We start from the raw sequence: 27,473 nt of genomic DNA on the forward strand, positions 1-27,473 counted from the left end.
TAAATGGTAATATAAGGTCATCTGAGGTTTAAATTTTTCTTTATTTTGTTACTTAAAAAACAAACACCTAAATATATTAGTGTTAATTTTAAGTGCATCATGCATTTTAGTATTTCTGTTCTTAAATAACCTAGCAAGTTTGCATTTCTGACCAATCTTTTCTATTTTGTTTTCTTTAGTTTCACGCTATGGATACGTTGTATAGGCACAGCTATGATTTGAGCAGTGCAATTAGTGTCTTAGTACCACTTGGAGGACCTGTGTTATGCAGAGATGAAATGGAAGAGTGGTCAGCCTCTGAAGCTAGTTTATTTGAAGAGGCACTGGAAAAATATGGCAAAGACTTCAATGACATACGTCAAGACTTTGTAAGTAGAAGATTGCAAATAAAATGTTGGGGTGGGAATATTTTGTCTCTATTAGGAATCTAGTAAACCATTTAGCAAGCTCATGACTTAGTAATTTTTATCTGCTCCACTTAGAATGAAGGCTGGTGGTACAGAGGGAGAAGTTAACATTTGTTTTGGGAAGTAATTTTAAGACCCAAGGTCAGGAAGCTCTGAGTTCCAGGGTTAAAATATGGATAGCTTTTCTGACTGTTTGCACTAAATATTTTTCTGAGCTCTGCTTTTTAAGTTTGTTGCTCTCCTTTAGACCTTGTAAATTTTTCTAGTTACCTTACTAATTGTTGAGCCTAAATTTGATGTGGACCTTTAATATGGAAACAGCCTATACCAAGCAGAGTAGGAAGATTTGCTTTATAGGTTTTCAGTCCTTGACTCCTCTTAATGATATGTGGTATCTTACTTGGATTTTAAATACTGGATAATCTTATCTACTATTATATACTTCCTTTTGTCTTTGTATTTATGGAATTGTTCTCTTTAATTAAGCTTATAACCTCTTTGAAATGGGGAAATTTCTATTTGAGTAGTCCATGGATAGCATTCTAGGGCAATCATCCTTTCTAGATTATCCAGTTTGTGGGTATATAATTGTTCATACCAGTCTCTCGGGATCTTTTGTATACTTGCAGTATCAGTTGTAATGTCTACTCTAGTTTTCATTTCTGAATTTATTTCAGTCCTCTCTTTTTCTTGGTCTAGTTAAAGTTGGTCAGTTTTATTTATCTTTCCAGAAAGGAACTGTTAGTTTCATTGATCTTTTCTATTGTTTTTCTGGTTTATATTTCCTTCATTTCTCCTCTGACCTTTGTTGCTTCCTCCCTTCTGCTAACTGGATATACTCTCTTTTACTGATTTTTCTTTTTCTTTTTTTTTTTTTTCCACTCTAACCAGATAATTTCTAATGACCTGTCTTTGAGTTCACAGATTCTTTTTTTCTACTTGCTCATGTCTGTTATTGATGTTCTGTATTGTATTTTCCATTTAATTCCTTGTATTCTTCAGCTTTAGAATTTTTGTTTGTTTTTATGATGTCTTTCTCTATTGAGTGTCTTATTTTGTTTATTGTTTTCCTGATTTTGGAGTCTGTCTCACAATTTCAGTTCTATCTGTATTTTCTTATAGCTCACTGAGTTTCCTTAAAACCCTTATTTTGAAATCATTGTCAGGAAATCATAGATTTTCTTTCCTTTGGGGTCAGTTACTAGAAAATTACTGTGTTTCTTTGGGAATGTATTTTTCATCTTTCTTGTAGCCTTGTGTTGGTGTTTGTGCATTTGATTGAATAGGCACCTCTCCCAGAATTTAGCGACTGGTTTTAGTGGGGAGAGACCCTCTTCCTGCAGTGGGTTCAAGGGCGCTGGAAGGGTGGGTATGATGGTGCCAGCTCTTGGGAAGGCCCAGCATCTTCAACAGCCAGTGCTTCAGGTGTCTGCAGCGGCAGTGAAGGCTCTTGGGGTCTTTGATGGCAAAGGCTGCTGGGGGCCTCCTGATCTCTTTCTGTCCCATGGGATATATAATTGCCAAAGGAATCCCTGTTGGCATTGGACCTGGCTTTGAAGTACCCTTGCTGTGGCAGCGAGCATGAGGTGTGAGCATGCTTGGATCGGCTACAGAGCCAGGCGTGGAGCATGGGGGCTTGCAGAGTGACAGCATTCTGGGGTCTGGTGTGCTGGCTCACCTGCAGTGTCCATGCAGAGATTGGAGCACATGTGGAGCGGCCATAGAATTGAGGTCTGGGGGCGCCTGGGTGGCTCAGTGGGTTAAAGCCTCTGCCTTTGGCTCAGGTCATGATTTCAGGGTCCTGGGATCAAGCCCCACATTGGGCTCTCTGCTGAGCAGGGAGCCTGTTTCCTCCTCTCTCTCTCTCTCTGCCTGCCTCTCTGCCTGCTTGTGATTTCTCTCTCTGTGTGTCAAATAAATAAAATCTTTAAAAAAAAAAAAAAAAAGAATTGAGGTCTGAAGTGTGGGTGTGTGAGGAGCAGCCAGAGCTCTGGGGTCCTAGGTGTGCACAGGCTTGGATGTCTGGGCTAGCAGCCCTGTTCCTGGGGTGGGAACACAGCAATGTCTTGTGGGAGGGGCGCAGCAGAGTTTCCCTCTCGGCGAGGTCAGTATCAGCAGTGGCTGTTGGTTACCTCAGTGGCAGAAGCTGTCTCTTTCCTCTGCAGAGCGGGCTGTTGGAGTTCACACCAACAAACACTGCAGAGTCCTCTGCTGTGAATGTGCCAGGCATTCTGCAGCTGTCCTGAGGGCTCTTGAGGTCCTCGGTGGCAATGGCTGCTGGGCTCCTCTGCACATCAGGCCACTGGGGACCACAGTGGCACCACTACATGGCTTATACTGATAGCCTTTACCCTTCTTTTTTGTTCTTAGCTATTTCCAGATGTCTCAGCTGCCTCTGCAGTGACCCTTTCTTGCCCCACTGTGTCTCCAGAGGAGCTTGCTTGACTCTTCCCATATCCATCCTCCCAGAGCTGTTTTCATTTGTCCATAGCTATCAGGTACAGAAACAGGTTTCTCCTACTCCTATATCTTGCTCACCACTTTCTCCTTATTCATTTGATCTTGAGTTGTCTAGTTTATTGTCATAAAGGGGATCATAATCTCCTATTTCCCTTTGAAGGTCTTTGGGATGGAGCTGTAGTGATGCTCCTCTCGCATTCCTGATACTGGTAATTTAGCTCTTCTTTCTCTTTTCCTCATCAGTCCAGCTAGGAGTTTGTCAGTTTTATTGATCTTTGCAAAGAACCAGTTTTTTGTTTGATTTTTTTTTCTTTCATCAGTTTCTGCTTTTATGTTTGTTATTTCCTTTCTTCAGCTTGCTTTAGGCTTAAGTGTTTTGTCTTTTCCTAGTATCTTTTTAAGGTTGAAACTTCCTTGTAATGTAATCATTTGTTGGTAGTATGTGTTTGGCTGATAGTGATTTTAGCTTTTTCTCAAAACCATCTTACTGTCCTCTTTAACAAAAATGATTTTCTTTCTTTTTTTTTTTTAAAGATTTTATTTATTTTATTTGACAGATAGAGATCCCAAGTAGGCAGAGAGGCAGGCAGAGAGAAAGGAAGGGAAGCAGGCTCCCTGCCGAGCAGAGAGCCCGATGCGGGGCTCGATCCCAGGACCCTGAGATCATGACCTGAGCCGAAGGCAGAGGCTTTAACCCACTGAGCCACCGAGGCGCCCCAAAAATGATTTTCTTTCTTTATGGAACTCATTTTTTTTCTTTCTCAGTACCCTAAAGAGGTCTCTCTGGCTTACGTAGTTTTGGACAAGAAGTTCTTGTGTATGTAAATGTTTCTTTGTGCTCAAGATTTTCTCTTTACTTCTGTTTGTTTGGGGTTTTTTGTTTGCTTGCTTTGTTTTTCTAGCAATTTTACTGCTACATGCTCCTGGGTATGTTTTCCTTTGTAATTATTCTGCTGAGTTTCCAAGAGCCGGGATCTGCTGTTTGTGTTAGTTTGTATTATTTATATATTTATCTATCTTCCAGTACCACTAATTCTTTTCTTGGCAGTGTCCAGTATACTGATACACTTGTTAAAGGAATTCTTCAAATATGATAGCGTATTTTGCTAACATTTATATTTTATTTTTTATATTTTTAATCTGTTTAAATTCCCCATCTAGTCATCTATGCTGTCTTACCTTTTTAAGACAGCCTTAAGTATATTAATATATCCTTTAATATATTAATCAAATCTTTAGTTGGGCCAGGTTTGGATCTGGTGCTTGTTCTGTATTGGAAGGCCTAACATTTCATGTGCTGTCTTGACATTTATGAGCCTCACTGGGCCCCAAAAACTTAACTGTGAGTTCCACTGCTCTTGCTGGAGATGGCCCTCCAGCAGGAAAGGCTCCTCATCTGCTCTGTTTTACTAGCATCTCCCCGCCCCTCCTTCAGCCTTTTGGGTTTCACTTCCCTGCCAGCCCACAAATTATTCAGAGAAGCCAGTCACCTCCTCCCATGGGAACCCTCTTTAGAACCAGGCTGTACCTCACCCTCTTGTTACACAGAACCTCACTCTCCCAGCCCCTAGTGACTCACTGTGGCCCTACATGGTGTCATCGTCCCCTGGGATGTGTGAGTAGCTGTGACTCATAAACCACTGTCAGTCTCCTCTCTTTTGAATTTTTCTTTTTTTTTTTTTTTTAAAGAAATTTTATTTATTTATCTGAGAGAGAGAGTGAGAGAGAGCATGAGAGGGGAGAAGGTCAGAGGGAGAAGAAGACTCCCCATGGAGCAGGGAACCCGATGCAGGACTTGATCCCGGGACTCTGGGATCATGACCTGAGCTGAAGGCAGTGGCTTAATCAACTGAGCCACCCAGGTGCCCCTCCTGTCTTTTGTCTTCAGTGTTGTGTGTTGTACGTCTGGCCACCTGATACTGTTTGGAGGGGCGGGGTCCATCCCTCTGTGAAGGGGTGAATAGCAGGTGATCTGAACACCCACAGACTTCAGATTCTTAACTGGGCTTGATGTGGGGCCTGGAATGTGGGAGGGCTTCTTCGGTATTCCTGTCTCAACCTCAGCAGGCCCTGTGCTACGGGGCTTCTCTCCACATTTTGATAAGTAGTGTTTTCATTTTTGTTCCTTCAAAGTATTTTCATTTTTCATTCTGATTCTCTTTTTGACTCATGGGTTATTTAGAGGTAAGTTTTGTGATTTTTTTTTTCCCCCATATACTTTTGTTACTGAAGTCTAGTTTAATTCTGTTGTGATCAGAAAACATACTTCGTAAAAAAATCAAATCTTACATTTTTGACATGTGATTGATTCTGATCCCAGTATATGTTCCATTATGGTGAATGTTCCATGTGCTCTTGAAAAGAAGAGGTATTTTGCTATTTGGTGGAATGTTCTATAAATGCTGCTTAGGTCAAATTTATTGATGGTGTTATTCAAGTCTTCTGGAGCCTTACTGATTTTCTGTCTACCTGTTCTGTTATTGAGAAAGCAGGATTAAAAGTCTCTAGTTACGATTGTGAATTTTTCTGTTTTTCTTTTTCAGTTAATATAGGTTTTGCTTTAATTATGTTGAAGCTTTCTTATTGGCTACATACATTAAGGATTGTTACCTTCTAATGAATTGACCCTTTTATCTTTACATCATACCTCTTTATGGTAATATTCCTTGTGGTGAAATCTGCTTTTTCTCCTGTTAATATTACCACTCCAGTTTTATTTTATTGATTACATGGTATATCTTGTTTCCATCCCTTTATTTGTACCTTATTTATGTCCAAAGTAGGCTTTGTAAACTAAATATAGTTTAAAACCAGTCCAACAATCTCTACCTTTTACTTGGATTGTTAGACCATTTACCTTTAATGTCATCATCAATAATGTAATTTTTGGTTTAAAACCAATCCTCTTACCATTAATTTTCTGTTTGTCCCATTGTTCTGTTCTTTCCCCCTTTTCAAAATTATTTAATTTTTTTTAAAAGATGTTATTTTATTTTAGAGAGAGAGAGAGCAGGGGGAAGGGCAGAGTAAGAGGGAGAGGCAAAGAATCTGAAGCAGACTCCACGCTGAGCGCGGAGCTGGATGGGGGCCTCGATCTCATGACCCTGAGATCATGACCTGAGCTGAAACCAAGAGTTGGACGCTTAACCAACTAAGCCACCTAGATGCCCCTTTAATTGTTTTTTTTTTTTTCTAGTTTTCTCTCTTCTGGTGGCTTACCAATTAAACTTTTATTTGTTCAGTGGTTTACAATATGCATCTTTAATGTTGTACAATCTACCTTCAGTCAAATCCAGTTGGATCACATAGATTATAAGAACCATCTGACTGGGGTACATGGCTGGCTCAGTTGATAGAGCATGCGACTCTTGATCTTTGGGTCAGGAGTTCAAGCTCAATGTTGGATGTAGAGCTTACTTTAAAAAAAAAAAAAGAGAGAGAGAGAGAAAGAGAAAGAAAAAAAGAACCATGTGATAATACACTTCTAGTTCCTCCCTCCCATTCTTGCGCCTTTTTCATCATACATTTTACTTCTGCCCATGTTCTAAATCCCACTGTGAATTATTGCTGTTTTTTTCTTTAGACAGTCAGTGATCTTTTTTTTTTTTTTAAAGATTTTTTTTTTAATTTATTTATTTGACAGAGAGAAATCACAAGTAAGCAGAGAGGCAGGCAGAGAGAGAGGAGGAAGCAGGCTCCCTGCTGAGCAGAAAGCCCGATGCAGGGCTCGAACCCAGGACCTGGGATCATGACCTGAGCCGAAGGCAGCGGCTTAACCGACTGAGCCACCCAGGCGCCCCAGTCAGTGATCTTTTTAAAGAGATTTTTAAAAATATCTTTTTTCCCCATATTTATTTATGTATTATTATTTATTTTAAAAAATGTTATTATTTCTGCCCCTCTTCATTTCTTTGTGTAGATTCAAATTCCCTCACCACCAGCAGGGGCTTTCTCAGGTTTCCTGCTCTGGGACAGTTTTTTCTGATGAACCCTTGTAGGAGATTTGTGGCAAATGTGGATGGATCCCCCTGGTGTCCGGAGCGCCCATAGATGCTAAACAGTTGCCCTAGCTCACTGTTAACCTTTAGTAATTTGGCAAATTTTTGGTTGTTTTCTTCCTTGTTTTTATTTGTTATCTGTGTGTGTGTGTGTGTGTGTGTGTGTGTGTGTGTGTGCTTTTCCAAAGTAAAAATAGTTCGTGAGTCTCCTGAGTCTAGTGTTTATTCAGAGTGACTTTGGAGTTTTCAGTTCAGTTGATTGTTTTGCAACTTTAGGTCTGTGGTGGGCTCAAGAATTGAAGTGGTTCCGTAGATTATCTGTTTTTTGGGTTTTTTTCCTTCTCATTTTTAGGGTGGGAATGACATTCTCTTGTGAATTTTATATCCTAAGAAGCAGCACCTGAAATACACAAAGGAACCTGAGAAATTCCAAGTACAGAACAGTAAAGTCTCTGTTCTTTCATGCATTCAGGTCTCTTGGCATAGAAACTCCTTTCAGCAAAGGCTATTTCCTAGCTGTTTTTATCATTTAAGCTTCAGTTGCAAATCACAAAATCACATAAGCTATTTTAAACAAAATGGGATTTAATTTTGGATAATTGCTTTTTATAGTTTTATATATATTATATATACCTAGTATCTAATACACAATTTTGGATAATTGATAGGGTTGGAGAAGTAGGCTCCAGGATGGACATCAGAACATTCCACAGAAATGGTCCAACAGGGGAGCGCCTACCTCTGCCCCACCCGGAAGTGGGAAGCTGCTGGGTTAACCTCTGTTCCCGACTACACTACTTTAACCATGGTCTTGGGGTTAGGAAGCCTCTAGTGGAGCTGATGGCTCTGGAACAGTTTTATGCCTCTTAGCTCTGCTGCAGCTAAACAGATTCCTGTGCACCCTTTCCTCTATGCTGCTTAACTCGCTTCTGAATTTAGGTCTTCTACATCTGTTTGTAAGAAATAAATCACAAGGGAGTCTCAGAAATATATTTCCATTGTAGCCTTCCAGTATAGGAAAGTGAACTTGAGGGAAGTTGGAAAGCCATAATTGGAAACAAGAGAATCCATCTGAGTGAGCTAGTTAAGGAGAGAGAGATTTATTACAGGGTATGTTGTGGGCTAACGGAACCTCCAGGCGGGTCAGGGATCTAAGTTTAGATGCTTCACAGCCAGGTGTTTTGAAACCAAGGACCAACGAACGAACGAACGAACCCTGCAATAGCAGCATCGTAGCGGAAACTCCACTACATATAGTGCCCCTACCACCAGTCTTGTCTGATTTCTGCTCCAACTTGACTCTGTCAATAAATGCCACACATTGGGGTACCTGGCTGGCTCAGTCAGAAGAAGGTGCAACTCTTAATCTCAGGGTCATGAGTTCGAGCCCCACATTGTATGTGGAGATTACTTAAATAAAAAGTAAATGCCACATGTCTAGGCCTGTTCTTTGAACACTTTACTTCCAATCTTTGTATGAGCTAGACCACTTTTGATTATGGATAAGAGAAACTCAGCCTCACCCAGTTTAGTATAAAGAATAAACGGATTGGTTATATTAGTCAGGGTTCCTAGTTGCTAAGTATGAAATTCACTAAATCTAATTGAAGCAGAAACAAATATATGGTATTAGGTTCTCACAGAATCTCTGGGAAGACTAGAGAACCAGGGTTGGACACTTCATTTCCAGGAACAGTGGAAATACCCGTGTCCTCCGCTACCTGTGCCCTCCGCTAACATCCAGGATGTTAGCACGGATGACTGAAAGGTCAACACAGATACCCTGGAAGAACATATTTCAACTATCATTCTTTTTTTTTTTTTTTTTTTTAGGATTTCTTTACTTATTTATTTTAAGAAAGAGAGTGAAAGAGAGCAGGGAGAGGGGTAGAGGGAGAGAACCCTCAAGCAGAGCTTGATCCTAGGACCCTGAGATCATGACTGGGGCCAAAATCAAGAGTCGGACATTCAACTGACTGAGCCACCCAGCTGCCCCTCAACCATCATTTTTGGCAGACAGTTCATTCTCCCTGCATGCAGCCTTGTCCTTAAGTTGCTCACTTCTCTATCCGGATGTCATCTTTTCAGTTTGCCTAAACATGACCCATATGTCTGCATCTTTGGTCCAGGGTATCTGGGGGAAATGTCCCTTATTGCTTTAATGAAGGCAAGCTGATGCGGATTGGAAGTGGGTATGTAGGATCTGCCATCATCCCCCACTTTGGTTCCTCAGCATCATCCTTGCCTTCCGTACGTACATGCTTCCTTTCCTAATAGCAACTTTGAAACAATTGTAATTATCCCTGAATCATTAGAAAATGTGGTACCATTTCCTCAAATGTAATGTCACAGTATCCTTCTCTGGTTGATGTTTATTCCTCCTCTGGTCTTATTCACAACCCTGTCTTTATTGCTTATAACTTCTGCATTCAATTATAAAGGTAAAACTATCATCAACAGATCTTATGTAAAAATAGAAAGGGAATTGGACTGCTGAAGGAAAATCGTTACACCAGGCAAGAAAGGAAATATAGATAGCCTCTTTAGTCTTCCTTCCTCTGTTTCTGAAACTCACCCTGAAGTCTTCGTTGGCATTCAGAATCAAATTCCTCCACTATTCTCCCCTTCGTCCCTTAGGTGACCATTGTTCTTAACCTGGTAGGGTGACTCAAACCTTCCTTTCTGAGGGTTCTGAGACCTGGGTTAGAAGCAGTGTTCTGTGAGAATAAGTCCTTCATAAGTCTGTGGTTGGTATTGCTAGTCAATGCATTATAGGCCGAAAAGGCAAGTCATATTTGGAATAATTATCTATTCAACAAGAACAAGATGTCTATTCATTCTAGGATGCTGAGAGTCCAATGTAACTAACATGTTACCAGGAATGGTGCCATGTTGGAAGGCCAGGTACTGTGTTCCTTGCAGATTGGATACATGGAGTAATCAGATCAGATTCGGTGAGAGGGCATCCATGCGGTGGTACCCATGTGTAATCTCTGTCTGATTGCCTCTCTGTCCATTTTGTTTACATGTCCTTTGAGCAGTCATTGTTCTAGCTAGGGAAGGGGGCTGGCTCATAGCCCTAGAGGATCATCTTTCCTCCTGATATCGAGAACCTCCTCTCTAGAGGGAGCCTTTGATAAGCATGGAGGCACAAATATCTTCACACTTGGGCCCATCAAACCCCACAAACCTCTTTCTTAAGCCTCGTTGTTACCAACCTTCTAATTGTATTCCTTTCAAGTCCCCAATCATTGTGACAGGTAGATAACCACTGTCTGCTAGTAGGTATGGATTAGTTCCTCTGGCCAGCTTTCCTTTAACTCAAAGTAGAAGACCCTACAGTGACTAATGCCCTCCCCTCCCAAGGATCTCCCTTCTTCACTGTGCTTCAGAGCCACTCCTGCTGGGGGCCAAAAGTCTGCAGCAGTGGAATTCCGGTCAGTGCCAGTGTATCCTGCAAAGCCATCTGCCACATTCGGATTTTTTCCTCCTCACTTGACACGTCCTCAGGAACTCCTCTGAAGCCATGAGGGTTGAGGGAGGAATGATCCTGCAACAGGAGTAGACACACTAGGATGTGCTACTTGTGCTTTTCAAGACCTGTACTTCTGGAGAGATCGGTGGTGCCGAGCACAGCTGAGTAGGACTTAGTGGCTTAGATAAAATCCAGCTGATGATGAAGCTCAGGTTCCATAGTCACTTGGTTTCCTTTTCTCAGCCTTCCAGGTAATTGCATGCCAGGGGCTGCTTCTCAGAAGAATGGTTAGGGGATGAAGCAGTCTTAGCTTGCTTGAAGCCTTGGGGGACTGTGCCCGTGACTGTCCTGAGGTCTTGCCACGTGAGGTCTTGTGGTGGGCTCCTTACCCCAATCCTCAGACACTCTCCACCCCGTCAGATTGGCCTGCTGGGTCGTAGAAAACAGTACTTGCTTTAGCCGTAGCGTAGACCCCAGTGGCACCGCGGTTTGGCCCTTTAGGGAGGCCACACTTGGAACTGCTATTGGAGTTGCCACCCCATTAAGCTGAAAATAGTTTCTTCTCTTAGAACTCCATCTGTTTTCTCTTCAGAGCAAACAGGTGAGTGAAACGTGGAGGTGATGAGAATGGTGTGGGTATGGTTCCCGTGGGTTTCAAGCAGACCCGTAGCTGCAGGGTGGTGTGGGAAGTACTGTTTTGACTCTCCAGTCCCGATAGTGCATTAGGGCAAGCTCGCTAGAAGCCCGAGAGCACTGAGTCACCTTTCCATAAGGTCTGGCACCACAGCTAAGGAGTGTGACTGTCCATAGTCATTTGTTTGAAGGTTTGATCTGTTCCGTTTTACATCTTAGGTGACTGACAGATTTCCCTTTACAGAGGGTCTGTGGACTATAGTCTTGGTTGTGGGTCTCATTAGTAGGAGCTCATTTGGCCAGTTTTGAGTCATCATAGGAAAATGGCAAAGGTGAGCTTCCTACTTCTCAAATACAAGCCACACTCAGCTACACTGTCTCTCAGGGGTTTAGGTTTTTATTTCATTTACAACAAAGTAGGTGAAAATAAAGCAGTTTTGATAAAGATGAGAACTGTTATGCCAGAGACCAAATGACAGCCAGGTGGAGCTGCATTTTTGGAAGTGTAAAGTAACTTAGGCTTAACCTATTTAAATATCATTTCTAAAAATTGAACTTCAATCCCACCTGCAGCCCAAAAATAATTTTCCTGGGTAGGTCATGAGATATTTTCAGTCATAATGTTTATAATCTTTAACAAAATGGGAGGTGAGAAATGGAATGTGTTGTATTAGAGTCTCTGACTGCATATAACTTGCTTGGGATACCCTTTGCTAAAAATTAATTTTAGTTTTCTCAAACACTTCTCTGAGAATGAATCTTCCATGTGGATATTTGCCTCCTTACTTTTAAAAAAAGTGATTTTAAAAAGAAAGTTTCTACAGTAGCTTGTTTTCCTTTATCGTGTTAAATATTTTTTCAGCTCCCTTGGAAATCATTGACTAGCATCATTGAATATTATTACATGTGGAAAACTACTGACAGATACGTGCAGCAGGTAATTTCTTCATATTGCAACTAATACAATCGCATTAAAGTGAGTTTTCTGTTCATATCTTAATATTTCTTAGCAATATACTTAAATTTGTTTGCTTTATCTTTTCTGAACTATTTTAAACGATATGATTTCATGTCCTTAAGATATTAAGATTTTAGTCCTGATATTTTCTTTACTTCAGAAGAACCATTACGATAAATATTTGGAAAGACAGCGGGGAAGGATGCCACCAGAGAGGTGTTATTTTCCTTGCAGGAACTTGGTGTTCCATCTCTTTGTGAGTGTAGCCGACAGGAATAATGACCTGAGATGTGAACAAGTCATTTTTATGGATTATTAGAAATTTAGGGGTGCCTGGGTGGTTCAGTCTGTTAAGCAAGCTGCCTTCAGCTCAGGTCATGATCCCAGGGTCCTAGGATCAAGCCCCGCAACGGCCTCCCTGCTTGGCAGGAAGCCTGCTTCTTCCTCTCTCATTCTCTCTACTTGTGCTCCCTCTCTCATTGTCTCTCTCTCTATCAAATAAATAAAATCTTTAAAAGAGTTTCTTTATTTGAGTGAGAGAGTGAGGAAGTGAGAGAGAGAGAGAGAGAGAGAGCACACAAGCTGGGGGAGAGGGAGAAATAGGCTTCCTGCCCAGCAGGGAACCCGATGCTGGGCTCGATCCCAGCATACTGGGATCATGACCTGAGCCGAAGGCAGCTGCTTAACAGACTGAGCCACCCAGGTGCCCCTCTAAAAGTTTTAAGTTGTCCTCTTAAATGTTTTGTTTTCTCCTCACTGAGAATATGGATGATTGTCTTATATTCTGGTTTGTATTCTTTTTGGATATCTATCATATATTGTTTGCCTTCCTTGTTTGTATTCATTTTTGAGCAGTTTCTGGATATGATTAAGTAATCTTTCTCCCATTCCTTTTCCCAAATTTGGCTCCTGATTGGCTCCTAAAATCTGATGTGGGTTAGCCAGGCTTTAAAGTATATTACATCTCTCTTAACACTTGAGGGTAAATGATTATTTAACTGTACTTAGGGGAGTTGTAATCTCTTTCTTTCTCATGAACCTTGGAAACTAATCATTTCTGGGAAAAATTTTTTTTTTATTTTAAAGGAAAGAGTGTGTGTGTGTGTGTGTGTGTGTGTTTCTTCCAGAAGGGCAAAAAAGAAAGTATAAACTAAATTTGCAAAATAAAAATGGTTATTTCTAAATCCTGTTTATTCACTTGTGGAACAGTATAAAGTGGACTTATTCACTGCTTTCTTTTTAAAATCTAAGAGTAAAATGGTATTAATACTTGCAGGTCTATACCTCGCAATCTAGTGACTTGTCTTACAAACTAACGCAGTTTGAGAATATGTACATGAAAGAAAAGCCTTTGTTAAAATGGCAATTTTTGAATGATGTTTTAATATTTCATTTTCTTATGAATTTTTTAAGACAGTGAAGTGGTAATAATTACTAGGCATTGTATGTAAAATATTTTATCTATCTTTTGAATTAGAAACGTCTAAAAGCAGCAGAAGCCGAGAGTAAACTGAAGCAAGTGTATATCCCAACTTAGTAAGTAACAGAAATCTTTTTAAATATTTCTCATAGTATGAGTTCTGTGAAAACAAAATATGTCATTTTGGTCAATTTCAGCCAAATTTGAATTTCTTTTTGTCTCCTGTTTTCTGACACTACAAAGCACGAGACTTGCTTCCATTATATCACTACAGTGATTTTTTTAGAAAGAGAAATGGTGGGTGGGAGAAACCCCAGGTAGACAAGAGAATAAGAGGAAAAATGCCACATGATATACTTCTATCAGAGGTACAGGGAAAGCATCAGAAAACTAACTTGTGAAACTCTATTATTGGAAACAAATGTGTTTCAGAAAGCTAGCAGCTTTTGAAACTTCTGTGTTACAGAATGGATTTGGGGGGTGCGGTGTACATTGCCATTTTGAGGTTGCTTATTTGGTTGAGGATTTTACATTGTTTGGGAGAACAGTTAAAGAAAGTAAGAACCATACTTTATAAATGTTGGAAAAATAATAGGTATCAATTGTTTCACATGTCTGGTAATCTATCATCATTATCTTGGGAGCTTAGAAATCATTGTCATATCAAAATGAATGCCAGTTTGCTTTTCATTTGCTACATTTTTGAGGTCTTTAGAGTTCCAGCAATCATTTCTTCAGGAAAACTTAGTTTATTGAGCACTGTGTAGATAGGGCTATACTAGGTTCTTTGGGGATTAAAAGGAAATTTACTACAAAGTTTTTTGTGCTGCTCAAGATTTTTCTCAGTATAGTTGTCTTATACCTAGGCTTTTGTTTACTGAATTTTGATATAGTAATAGATATTTGTATATATAGGAGGCCTCGTAGACAATGAATTATATCTTTTTTATCTCAAGGCTGATAATATATAATTTACAGGATTCATAATTTTAATTCAGAGCTGTAATGTCCCTTCTGGTGTGGTTTCCAGTATTTTAGAACATTTTATATTTTATTTGAGTAATTAAGAGAAGAACAACTCCCCAAAGAAAACAGTGTGGTGACTTATATGTCAGGTTTTAGAAGCAAGCACGGCAGCTTTCTTGTGCATTGTAGTGCTGTTACATCAAAGGGAAAGTACATCTAACCAGTTTTCACCAAGTAACCCAGAGAATTGTTTCCATATGTTTTGCATGGAATTCGTTGGAGTCTTGATCTAAGGCAAAGACCAGCAAACTATAGTCTACAGGCCAAATCTGACCTGCTACCTGTTTTTGTAAATAAGGTGTCATTGGAACACAGCCATACTCATTCATTTATGTATTATTTATATCTGCTTTGATGCTTGGATGGCAGCATTCAGAGGTTGTGACAGAAATTGTAATATCCACAGAACTGAAAATATTTAGGATGCCAGCCTGATCTTAGTGAATGATGTTTGGAGAACAAGACAGTTTCTAATCATAACTTTTTAAAAGTTTTATAAATCTTCCACATAAATAGAAGGTATGAAGTTATTTTGAGTTGGATAAGAATCTGAGTCCTTCGAAGAATTTCACAATTAACTCTGAAAACAAGTATTTTGAAACAAATAATTAAGAATTATTTTATGTTGCTATTCTCTTGAGCCCAGCCGTCTCCTGTATGCAGAGCACTCTGTTCACGACTAGAGGTCGAAAGGTTAAGAAGACAGCCTGCCTTCTAGTGTGGGGGAGGCAGATGCCAAACAGTCACCTAGTGTGACAAGTACTGTGATGGAGAAGAACGGAATAGTTTTTATGAGAATTTGTACAGGAGAACCAGGCTCAGTTGATGCTGTCAGGAAAGATTCCTTGTGGAAGTGAGCTTGCGTGATCTCTGGAGAAGGAAGAGGAATTAACCAGGTGATGGAGGCTTTCCAGGCCAAGGAGATCCTGAGACTGGAAGGGCAGAGCAGTAGTTAAGGAGCTGAGACAAAGGCAGGAGCTGGTGTCTCTTAAGAGAGTGGTGAGCTGTGGAAGGCTGGTATTGGTAGGGCCAGGAGTTTACCCATCTGATAAACAGTGGAAATGGATTTTAAACAAGTAAGTGTCATCATCAAATTTGTGATTTAAGACCACTGGCTCTATTTTAGATAATGGTTTGGGGAAGGGGGGTAATAGTGGATGTAAGGGGACCCAATTATGAAGTTCTTGAAGAAGAAAGGTGACAGTAGCTTGACCTGGAGTTGTGATCCTGGAAATGGTACACCACTCGGAGGTGACTGACTTGTAGGGAGGGATAGAGGGGAGATGTCAAGCTAGAGGTCCAGACTTCTGGACAGCACAGCTAGGTGGATTGCTGTGCTTCACCAAGCTAAGAAACTAGCAGAGAAGCAGGCTAGGTCATTTTGAGTTTGCTCTGTGCAAAAAGAGGTGTTGAATGTGATGTCAGATATATTGGTCTTAAGTTCAGGAGGAAGTTTTGCTCTAGAGATACAGATTTGAGCTTCATCAGCATATAATACTGTGTTTGAAACACAGATGAGCTTTCTTAGAGGAGCAATAAGTAAAAAGGGTCTTAGACCAAGGCTGAAGGAATCCAGGATTTATGTATCAGAAAAAGTTAAAGAGCAAGGTGAGTACATTATCACAAAAGCTGAGAGAGGAGTGTGTTTCAGGGAGGGGAAGAGATTAATTAGTTAATTATGTCAGATGTTGATGAAAAATAGCCTGAATTTAGCAGCGTGGCAGTGGGTCAGTGATCATCTTTAATGAAGTGGCCGAGGACTGAGTGTGAGCCAAGGAACTGCAGACTGTCGAGATGGGCAGCTCTGGGCAAAACTGGCTGGAAGGGTCATTCGACGGGGTTCTTTGCTTTGAGGGGTAGGTTGGAAAAGAGTAATAGAGTTTTTGAAGTTAGAGAAATATGTTTACATGACAATGAAGAGGGTCCAGAAAAGAGAATCGAACGTACAAAATTCTCAAGAGGGGAGTAGGGATAGAATCTGGAATACAGACGAGGAAGGAGGGGTTTGGGCATTAGCTAAAAGGACAGTTTCAAATAATGCAGCTTTAAAAACTTCTTTTGTATGTTTGTCTTAGAGTAAAAGTTTATTCAGATGGTCACATTGAAATCATCTGTCACCTGAAAATTAACCCGTAGGTACTTGGATTTGCAAAACAGATTTTAAATGATTCACATGTCTATGTTCATTGGGTCTTTGCACACTTGTTTTCCTTTTATGATTATTACATTTAAGACCAGTGGTTCATTCAGTCAAATAACATGCAAAATTCAGTTGAACAGCTAAGGTTGTATTTGCTTTCATTCTTTTTTTCAGGCAGCTCACCTATAAATTTCTATTAGCTCTTTTTCAACACATATATTTAGCCCTGGGTTAAATGTCAGAAATTTTCATACTTTGGGGGAAGCCTTCTGGGATTCAGTCATTTGATTTAAGGGGACATTCTTTTTATCTATATCTAGTAGATTCTTAAAAAACAGAAATATTACCTACCTTTGGAAATCTTAGTCGTTATAAGTCACCACTTCTAATCATGTACATTTTCAGCTGCAAACTATAAGAAGAGAAACGCGTTCTGGCTTGTTTAAAATGTGTTTTAAAAAATGATTTGTCTTCAAAATACATTGCTGGCACAGGTTAGAAGTGTAGATAATAGCCCTATTACAGAATGGGGACCTCGTGCGCACGGAGGTTAAATGATTTCTTCTGGGATGGTGATGAGGCATCATCTAGGAGTTACAGTAACAATGCCAGAAAGAAATCTTAATTTGCTGTCAAGCCACATTTACACATTAGGCTTTCACTGGTAAATGGAAGTGAAGAAATGGGGAGCAGTAAAGAGGAAACTTCTGAGCCAACCCTGTGTTGAGACTCCAGGTGTCTTGGTAGTTGTGAACTCTTATCAGTTCAGTAGCCGTGGGGAGGTAGCGTATGGTCTGCATTTAGTCATTCAGCATTCATTGCTAGCAAACGGCTGACTAGTTTATTTTGCCTGGTTTCGTCTAGCAGATAGACAGGAAAGCTCCTCTAGAATGAAAGCTCCTTGAGATTAGGCACTTTGTTTACTAGGCACTGAATAAATATGTTTAATAAATTCTGAGTTTATTTGAGAACATGTCATGGGCACCTGTGTAGTATTCTAGGGCATAGCTTTATAAGCATGGGTGTTAGCTGACCCCACATGGGGAAAAGTTAGTTAGCCTTGTTTGCTCCAAGTAAGTACCAAGGTAATCTGGGCTCCCTGTTTCTAAGGCATTATGGCATCTGGGAAATTTGCATGTAAACACTTGATAGATGTCTCCTTCTCGACCTAAAAATTTTTTCTAAAAAAGAAAAACCTCATAATATACTTGTTGGCTTTTTAAATTTCAAGCGCTATGTAATCTTTCTCATAAAAAATCAGATGTTGTAGAAATTATTATCATGAATGGTTAAATCCCCTGAAATGCCAACTTATGTTCCAGAGATATGCTCTGTTGACACCCATAGTGTCTTTGTTGAACACGTGGCTTTTGTGCAGTTCCCTCAAGAGCCAGCGCACTATCAACAGCTTCCACACCAGCAACAGGAAAGGCACGGTGGTTTTCTCTAAACACAACACACTGCTTTTAGCTTAATTTATTTGATCCAAAAAATTACCTTTTATTCTCAGAAGAATCCATGACAAGTGTTAGAGTTTGGAACGTGTATCCTTCAAAAGCATCAGAGGGTGTTCTAAGGAAATCGCATCCGGGTGAAGGAGAGCTAGTGGCTGTGTTTACTTTGTGCGTATCAGGAGTAAGAGATTGATTCTTACACACCCTTGTTCTGTACAGATGAATGGTTTGAGTTCATTTTGACACCTTCTGCCAGCTTATTTCTTCTTTACCAAACATTCAGGTGTTTATATGTAGTTAAGATAAAACAGCAGTGAGATGGAGAGGCTTCTGCCTTGTTATACAAGTCATTTTTATCACCTCACTTTATATTTCATTGAAAGCAGCAAACCAAATCCCAACCAAATATCTGCCAGCAATGGCAAACCTGGTGCTGTGAATGGAGCCGTGGGGACCACATTCCAGCCACAGAATCCCCTCCTAGGGCGAGCCTGTGAGAGCTGCTACGGTAAGTTGTCTCCTTCGCGGCCTGTGACAAGGCGCGCGGCCCTGTGGCGGCTCCGAGGGGTGGGAGGTGTGGAGTGGCCCTCTCGCCGCGCCTAAGGTGCATGGCTCAGAGAGCAGGACCGTGAGAGGACATGGCCACCCTTCCCTTTGGCCTGGACACTGAAGTTTGGTCTTGGGTTTCCTCTGCTTTGCTTCTGTGGGGTGCTCTGTGGAGCATCCCATGGCAGTATTGGCCAAGCTGCGTTCAGAGCTGTTGCTGGCTTTGTGCAGACCCTGTCCCACAGAGTACACCAAATCCTATTTTGGAGTTTTTTAGTATACTTTGACAAAGGCTCCAGAAAATTCTGTCAGGAAGACCTGTGTGTGGATGAGGTGCTATTTGTAATCCTCAGACCCGGTTCTGTCAGAGCGCACTGGTTTGGGAGAAGCTGTCCTACGATGTTTGCCTTTGCTTTCAGGGCCCCCATGTATTTATCAGTATCTGTCCATCTCCGAATCCTATCAGACATGGGCAGTATTACAGTTGATTTGACCTGGATGTTAAATTGGTTTGGTGAGATGGAGTAATTGATACCCTTTTTAAGAAACTTATTTATTTATGTATTCATTCATTCATTCATTAGAGAGAGTGTGTGCACAGGCACAAGCAGGGGCAGGGGAGCAGCAGAGTTAGGAGGGGGAAAGAGAATCTTAAGCAGGCTCCATGCCCAGTGCAGAGCCAGATGTGGGACTTGATTGTTACCACCTTGAGATCATGACCTGAACCAAAATTAAGAGTTGGGTATTTAATCGACTGAGCCACACAGGCACCCCAATGCACTTTTTAAAACTTCTTGCTATTTTATTGTCTCTCTCTTGGCTTCCCCTCCCCATTTTTTTGTATTTTTAAGATTTTTTTTTTTTTTAACTAATCTCTGCACCCACTGTGGGGCTCAAACTCACAACCCCGAGAGTCGCATGTTCTACCAACTGAGCCAGCCAGGTCCTACTCACTTTTTGTGTTTTCATATATTTAAAATCTCAAACAATAGCATAATCTGTTCCTGGACATCAATGACATTATAATCCATGTTTCCTTATATTCAAAGTGGCCTGGGGTGGGAGAGGGAAGGAAACTAACATTTATTGAAAGTCTACTTGGGGGCGCCTGGGTGGCTCAGTGGGTTAAGCCACTGCCTTCGGCTCAGGTCATGATCTCAGGGTCCTGGGATCGAGTCCCGCATCGGGCTCTCTGCTCAGCAGGGAGCCTGCTTCCCTCTCTCTCTCTCTGCCTGCCTCTCTGCCTATTTGTGATCTCTCTCTGTCAAATAAATAAATAAAATCTTTAAAAAAAAAAAGAAAAAAGAAAGTCTACTTGGTGCCCAATTTTTTCTTTCAACAGCTCTTTGGAGGGGAACAATGTAGCTTAGTACCCTAAGGGCATGGGAAAGAGGGACATTGCGGCCTTTGCTCTATACTACACACCAAGCTTCGCGTTAGAAAAGACTTTTATTAAGGGGCACCTGGGTGGCTCGGTCATTAAGCTTCTGCCTTTGGCTGAGGTCATGATCCCAGGGTGCTGGGATCGAGCCCCGCGTTGGGCTCCCTGCTTGGCAGGAAGCCTGCTTCTCCCTCTCCCACTCTCCCTGCTTGTGTTCCCTCTCTTGCTGTGTCTCTCTCTGTCAAATAAATTTTAAAAATTAAAAAAAAAAAAAGACTTTTCTTTTTTATTTTTGTAACTAATCTGTGTACCCAGTATGGGGCTTAAACTCACAACCCCAAGATTAAGAGCTATATGCTCTATCAGCTGAAGCGAGGCACTCCTCTAGAAAAGACTTTTAAAACCAGGTCACATAGGGGTGCCTAGGGTGGCTCAGTTGGTTAAGCATCTGATTTGATTTCTGCTCAGGTCATGATCTCAAGGTCATGAGATTGAACCCCGTGTTGGGTGTGGACTCTGCTTAATATTCTCCCTCACTCTCTGCCCCTCCCCCCTCACTCTCTAAAAATAAATAAATAAATGAAAATAAAAACAGGTCATATAATTACCTTACCTGAAACCAAGGAAAGTATGATCCAGGCAAATTGCTGACTTCATAGAAATGGTACATTTCTAACCATTTTTCTGCACCATGGAAGCATAAAGTGAAATAATTTGTGGAAAATTAAATTCTTTTGGTGATAATTTTATATGTATTGTATCATGAGTGTCTTTGAATTGGAAACTCTTAGATATTGAAGTTTATTTGTATTTAAATGAAATTAAAAAGAATCATGAAGACAAGTGGTGGCTTAATCTGTCTTATTTTTGACTTAACCCTTTTTCACTCATACGTAGTCTCACATATCCCTTTAAATAATGATTCTGTCATTTTTATGTGTGCATAACAAGTAAATGATTTTTATAATACTTATTTTAGACTCATTAGATAATATAAAATATAACATGCATGTAAGTTTTATCTTTATAGAGATAAAATTTGGTGTTTTCTTTTTGTCACATTTTAAAAAAGATTTTATTTATTAAAAAAAGATTTTATATATTTGAGAGAGAGAGAGAGGGAGCACACACAGGGGGCGGGGCAGAGGGAGATGGAGAGAGAGAGAATCTTGAGCAGACTCGTCAGCCTGATGCAGGGCTCAGTCTCATGACCCTGAATCATGACCTGAGCTGAAATCAAGAATCGGACATTCAATTGACTGTACCACACAGGTCACTTTTTAATTGCATTTGAGTTAATTATGTAAGAGGAGAGGTGTTTGTTGACAAATACTAAAATGCCATGTCATGGTTAACTTGGGTAAAAATGTCTATTTAAATATGAGTGAAATTTTATATTCAGAATAAAAAATAGGTCCATGCCTAATATTTAGGATTCTTAAAATTTGTGTTTTAAAAGATCAAATTATTTGAGTTATTGTTTCTAAATTGTAAGAGGAAAGGTTTTGAGACTGCTGTTTGCAAGGAGTCCACTAAAAATAACACATGATGGGTGCACAGTATTATTCTTTATAAACTAAGCCACAGTTTGATTGTAACGGTCTGCATATTTTCTGTTTTTGACATTGGCTTGTGAAGGGTTAGTTGACACCTTGATGTAGATGTACTGTTTGAACATTTTGACCTGATGAAGGTAACTTAAAAATCAGGGGGAAGGTATTCTAAGGCAAATGTAGAGAATTATAATAATTTTTATGTACTTTATAAAGTTAATGTTTCAGTGCCAGTGTTTCCTATCTTAAACTTCAGATCCATTGTGGGAATACTTTGCAGGTTATACGGCATTAATTCAAAGAGCAGAACAAAACTGACAACGGCTTGCAGCGTTTCACTAAGTGATAAATCAGCCAGGTTATTAGATCTTAAGCATTCCATGATCTTGGCTGCATATGCTTACTTGATCTTGAACTTAAGTAGTCTTGAAAGGGATTCTGTTTTTAAGGGGAGAATTATTAAAATGATTATTTATTTTGTTCATTTAGTAAAATAAGGAAATGGAAAACAGTTACTTATTTCTGACAGATTCCTGCCTTCATTAAGTGGGGCCTCTCTCAGCACTGTAAACTCTGAGGTAGTTTCTGAACCATCGGTTTGGAGACCCAGACTTAGACTGTAAACACTAATCTAATAATAATAATACCTTTCTGATAACTTATTTCCAGAAACGTACACATTAGTCAACAAAACTCCCTCAGTAATAGCCCAGTATGTTATTTAGGATACTTCATCTAACAGCTTCTCTTAACAAGAGCCACAAGTACTCGATATATATATAAAAATAAATGGTTTAATGAATTCGGAGTCTTGAAAAAATACGTGCATGTATTAGACGTTTATGTTTGGTGAACTGGGGAAAGAAAGGTAACATCATAAACTAAAGATGCCTTTGGAGTATTTTTAACATATTTGATGGTACGCGTATTGATGTTACAAATCATACAGCACTCTGTTTTCATATTTTTCCTCTGTCTTTAGCTACACAGTCTCATCAGTGGTATTCTTGGGGCCCACCTAATATGCAGTGTCGATTGTGTGCGACCTGTTGGCTCTATTGGAAAAAATATGGAGGCCTGAAAATGCCCACCCAGTCAGAGGAAGAGAAGTTATCGCCCAGCCCAACTACAGAGGTATATGAGCGTCAATCTTTTATGTTGAGAAATGTCATTCAATGGCTCGATACTCCTTGGAAACACAAGTACAGTACAGGATAACTTAAAAGCAAGCAAAGCTGTTTTTTATAACTAAACATAACACCATCATATTTAAGGTGGGCGTGGAGAGAGGGCAGGGACAAGTCACGTTTTTTCAGGTATTCAAAATATTGTTCTTGTGTGATTACTCAGACAAAGGAACAAAGTGTGTAGGAAGTGTCAGCCTAAGTAGAGAGTTTACAAATTAAATGTTTTAATTGCTTTTTTTGAAAACAGTTTGCAACCTTTAAATACTGTCAGAAATATGTCTTACTACATAAAGTAGTAAATAGGAATTGAACGTTTTCCTGCCCCTGGGCTATCCTAGGAGGGACAAGAAGGTGGTATGGACTCAGTCTTAAGGTGAACAACAGGTGAAATGTGATTTTGGTAAAATTCTCATAGATTGCAGGTATAAGCACTTAGGTCGACCAAGAGGGAGACTTCTTTTTAAGGGCTAACAGGATCTCAGGACTCCTTCACTATTACAAGAATAAAATAATTAACCCCCTTGGCAGTTTTTTATGATTGTGAAGGTGATTTCAATGTCAATTTAAAAACCAAAGTAGAGGAAGGAGTGCCCTTGTTGTGACGAGCACAGGGTGATGTCTGGAAGTATTGAGTTCCTATATTGTGCACCTGAAAGTAATGTAACGCTGTATGTTAACGAACTGGAAGTAAAAGAGAAACTTAAAAAACAAAAATGCAGGATAACACACCCTCCCATCCCTACCCAGTTTTCTTCTCTACCTGCCCTCTTCTCAAATATGCATAGCTCTAAATTTTCTCCTTTGGGCGTAGGGTGTTATAGTTGCTTCAGTGGAAAATGTAAAACTTGCCATTTCTTCGAGCCCGATGCCAGTGGCATTCTATCCTTCACGTGTCTGCCGATGTCTCCCTTTGCAGGACCCCCGTGTTAGGAGTCACATGTCTCGCCAGGCCATGCAGGGGATGCCAGTCCGAAACACGGGGAGCCCAAAGTCTGCAGTGAAGACTCGCCAAGCTTTCTTCCTTCACACTACGTATTTCACAAAATTTGCTCGTCAGGTCTGCAAAAATACCCTCCGGCTGCGGCAGGCAGCAAGACGGCCGTTTGTTCCTATTAATTATGCTGCCATTAGGGCAGAATGTAAGATGCTTTTAAATTCTTAACCTTATGTGTTGTGCTTCTGACCATTTTCTCTCCTTGCCTATCTCTCTTTTTTGTTTGTTTTTTTTTTTTTGGTTTTGTTTTGTTTTTGTTTTTGTTGGCAATAAACATAAGTTCTTGTGTACAGCCTTTTATTTGGTTTATTTTTTTAACATTGTTTTTGTCTGCTGCCATTTGTATCATGCCAACCTAAAAAGGAGACACTGGAAGTCCCTCTGCAGAGTGGACAGTGCTCAGCAGAGAAATGGGGGGAGGCACCCTTGTCCAGGGAGGTCTTGCCTGGGTGGGATTGCCCGAGCACCCTTCCGAGAAGGCACTCTGACCTGTAAGGTCGTGCCGCGATGTAACCCCGAAGGACAGTGTCCCGATGAAGCCCCAGAGATGAGACATGCAGTCTGCAAGGCCTCATTAGGTTTGAATAAAATTTGCCAATTTACATTCATTAGAAATTGCATGTCTTTATAAATCTCTCATTTTCCCGTGAACCTTTTACAGTCATACAATATTATGGAAATTCACAGGGCTTCATAACAAACACGATTGTGGACATTATTGGAAGATGGAGCAAATTATGAATAGGTTTTAGTGCCTTTGGGTGACTTTTCTGAAAATACATATTTAGTTTTTAGAGGCTAGTGACCAAATTTATGGTTGAGCATTCTTTCTATTTGTCCGATTTGGTTTCCATTTCATAATCATACATATACTATTGCATACCATGTACATGACTGTTACTGTCATTTTCAACATGCTCAGTCTTGCTTATGTTTCATTTTTTTTTTTTCGTTAGAACAAAGGTCATGTGTATCAGTGAATTGTGGGTGGTTCTGTTATTACCATGTTCCCCTAAAATGTATCCATACTTCATGTGCCAGCTCTGATTCTAGTCTTGCCATGTTTAGTCTCAGGCCTGGCTGCCAAGTTAGAGCCATGCAACTTTCTCCCTTAAAGGATGAGCAAACTTGCTTCTGGCTTAATGGACAGATAGGAAACCTTACAGACATCCAGTAGATGCTCTTTCTTTGTGAGAAAAAAAATTTCTCGTTATGGGATGTTCCATTTTGATTTAAGAAGAGTATCCATATAAGGAGTGATAATTGAATATCATTTTTTGTTCCCTGAGATGATTTTCAACAGAATGGTTGAAAGGCTTTACAACTTACGGGTAAAAGCTTTATAAGGAGAAGAAAAGTGCTTTGTAAAGAGAGGGAAAATGGCACTGTTCTCTGAGTCCCGTGGAGGGGAATTTAGCTCCATTAGACTCATGTGTGTTTGGAACTTAGGCTGTTAAATGGTATTTCGTGCTAGCATCTCTGAGTGCATGGATTTATGCTCTTACCATTTTCTTAACCATTTTAAGGAACTGGAAAATATTTGCGTCCATCCAGACTGCTTAGCTGATTTAGAACACATTGATAGAGTTTCTTATCTAAACAGGATAATAAAACATATGAGAAAGAGAATTGAGTGAAATTCTTCCATTAAAATTGGCCAGGATCCAGTATCATCTTTGTTCCTATGAATGGAAGAGAAATCATCACCAACTAAATTGGCAGCTGAGGAAGCTTCTGTTTTCCATGGCTCCTCTGTTTCTCAGTTAATATGCAAATTGCCTTTATTTTTATTATTCTTCAATGAAGTGTATTTTACTGTTACCTCATTTTATGTATTATTCCTCAATTGAAAAGCCATACTACTAAAAGGGGGAGTCAAAGTTAAATTACATGTGTTTTATTTCTATACTCAAATAGCTATAATAATAATAATAAAAGAACAGAGTCATTTGGTGTGATGAGATTCAAGGAGCATATTTTATTTTGCATTTTCCTTTTTTGGTCAAGTTACATATGGAATCACATTCTCAATTTTACCTTGAAATTTAGAATTACAAAGTTTCAGCAGCCATCTACTGTTTGTTTTTTTCCCAGACAAGGAACTAATAAACTCTTCTAGCATCTAATTGATTCTTACATCATCTTCTCCAGTCTTATATGTACCTCTTCAATAGATCCCTTGATCTTGGAGAAGATAAACCTTTAATAATTTGATATCCATAGGCAACCGTGTCTGTGTTCCAGCAGGAAAGCATAGGCGTATTGTTTTTTAGTAAGCTTTCCTTGGTTTCTTAAGGGCAACGGTGACCCCCATCCCTCCTCAAAAAAATTAATCCCTGTGATGCAGTGTGAGTCTACGTTCAGATGAGATGAAAGTCAGAAGATAGGGATGGATGGATCAAGAGCTCTGATTGATGCATTTTAGAGTAATTCTTCATAATATTCAGGAAGGTCAATAGTTTTCCCTGTAAACTTGAAAGTTTTAAGCACTGTAGAAGCTGACCCCTTCCACGGCTTCTGGCCTTCGCAGCACTATCACAATCAGTGTCCTAGCCAGAGTTCACGGGATGACAGACTGTGCGAGAGTGAGGGGAAGAGCTAAGGAGACAAATTCTCAGATGGTGCAGAGCATAGTGGTAACTGAGTGCTTGGCTTACAAGTTGATTCTTTTAGAGGACATTTCGGCGGGGGGGGGGGCTTATTACAATAGTACTCTTCTGGCCTTTTATTTTTGTTAAGAAAATGGTATTAAAACAATAGAGTGAAAGGGGGAAATTTTTGTAAACCCATAAAGTATCACAGAGAAGACATAAGAACAAAAAATGTCCCTGGGAAGGGAAGCTGGGAGGCAAAGGCAAAGGGGTGAGGTGGGAAGGAGACTCCCCCCGTTTATTCCTTTAAACTTTTTCAGTTTTGAGCCATGGGAATACATTTCTTTCTTTCTTTTTTTTAAAGTTTAAGATTTTATTTTATGTATTAGAGAGAAGCATGAGCAGTGGGGACGGACAGAGGGAGAGGGAGAAACAGACTCCCCACTGAACAGGGAGCCTGATGTCGGGTTGATCCCAGGATTCTGGGATCATGACTAGAGCTGAAGGCAGATGCTTAACCAACTGAGCCACCCAGGTGCCCCGAGAATACATTTCTTATTTTAAAAAATAATTTTAAAAACTTAAGTATACAGTTTGACACCAACGTGTTGAAAAATAAATACATCCAAGAAATACAAATATATATAGAGAGAGCGAGAAGATGATTTTTTAAAACCAAATTCCCCAAATTTCTCTGTTTTAATCGCCTTTATATGTAAATATGTAAGTCCATTACAATAATGACTAACATCAGTACAATTCCTGAGCCTGTTCTACCATGGAGATAGTGCTTATTAAGCAGAAAGATATTGTGTCCTTGACACAATTTGCACACCGATAGCATGGGTTGTCAAGTCTCAGACAGCCTGTCTCTTCTTCCCCAGCCCTTGGTAAGAAAGTCATGATGTGTTAATGGTGTTCTTTTCCTTGGTTCTTGCCATCAAACATGACCACTGAGCTTCCTAAGGACTTTATCAAACATCTGTACGATCACCCATCACCTGATGAGCACAGGGTTACTATTTGAGATTCAGGAACCTCAGAAACTGAGGTTGAGTGAAGTAGGTATGTTCACAGGACTCCGTAAATGAAGCCAAAGTCCCTGGAGAAGTGGGTCCAAGTGACTGACCTGTCACCTCTGTAGCTTGCATGGGTGACTCTGGTTTCTGAGTTGATAACACCAAGCTTGAATGACCTAGTATGCAGTTCCTCAAGTGGCACCTGGAGCCACATTCTTCTGTTTGAAGATG

At 40.1% G+C, this 27,473-nt stretch overlaps 1 protein-coding gene across 6 annotated transcripts in view; it reads left to right on the top strand.

Moving 5' to 3' along the window:
• The window catches only part of MTA3 (metastasis associated 1 family member 3), a 171,908-nt gene that overhangs the window by 119,327 nt on the left and 25,108 nt on the right, over positions 1 to 27,473 (top strand). For 5 of the 6 annotated variants that reach the window (XR_007129960.1, XR_007129962.1, XR_007129963.1 and 2 more), the window contains exons 9-14: positions 180 to 368; positions 11,836 to 11,910; positions 13,409 to 13,467; positions 18,355 to 18,479; positions 22,434 to 22,585; positions 23,555 to 23,777. Coding sequence is in view for 2 of the 6 variants with exons in the window: in XM_047744622.1 (XP_047600578.1) it covers positions 180 to 368; positions 11,836 to 11,910; positions 13,409 to 13,467; positions 18,355 to 18,479; positions 22,434 to 22,585; positions 23,555 to 23,777 (823 nt within the window). In the remaining 4 variants the exon portion in view is untranslated. The remainder of the gene's footprint in view (positions 1 to 179; positions 369 to 11,835; positions 11,911 to 13,408; positions 13,468 to 18,354; positions 18,480 to 22,433; positions 22,586 to 23,554; positions 23,778 to 27,473) is intronic. The other variant, XR_007129961.1, reaches the window with a different exon arrangement.

This window comes from Lutra lutra, chromosome 9 (assembly GCF_902655055.1).
Source record: "Lutra lutra chromosome 9, mLutLut1.2, whole genome shotgun sequence".
NCBI classification, from domain to species: Eukaryota; Metazoa; Chordata; class Mammalia; order Carnivora; family Mustelidae; genus Lutra; species Lutra lutra.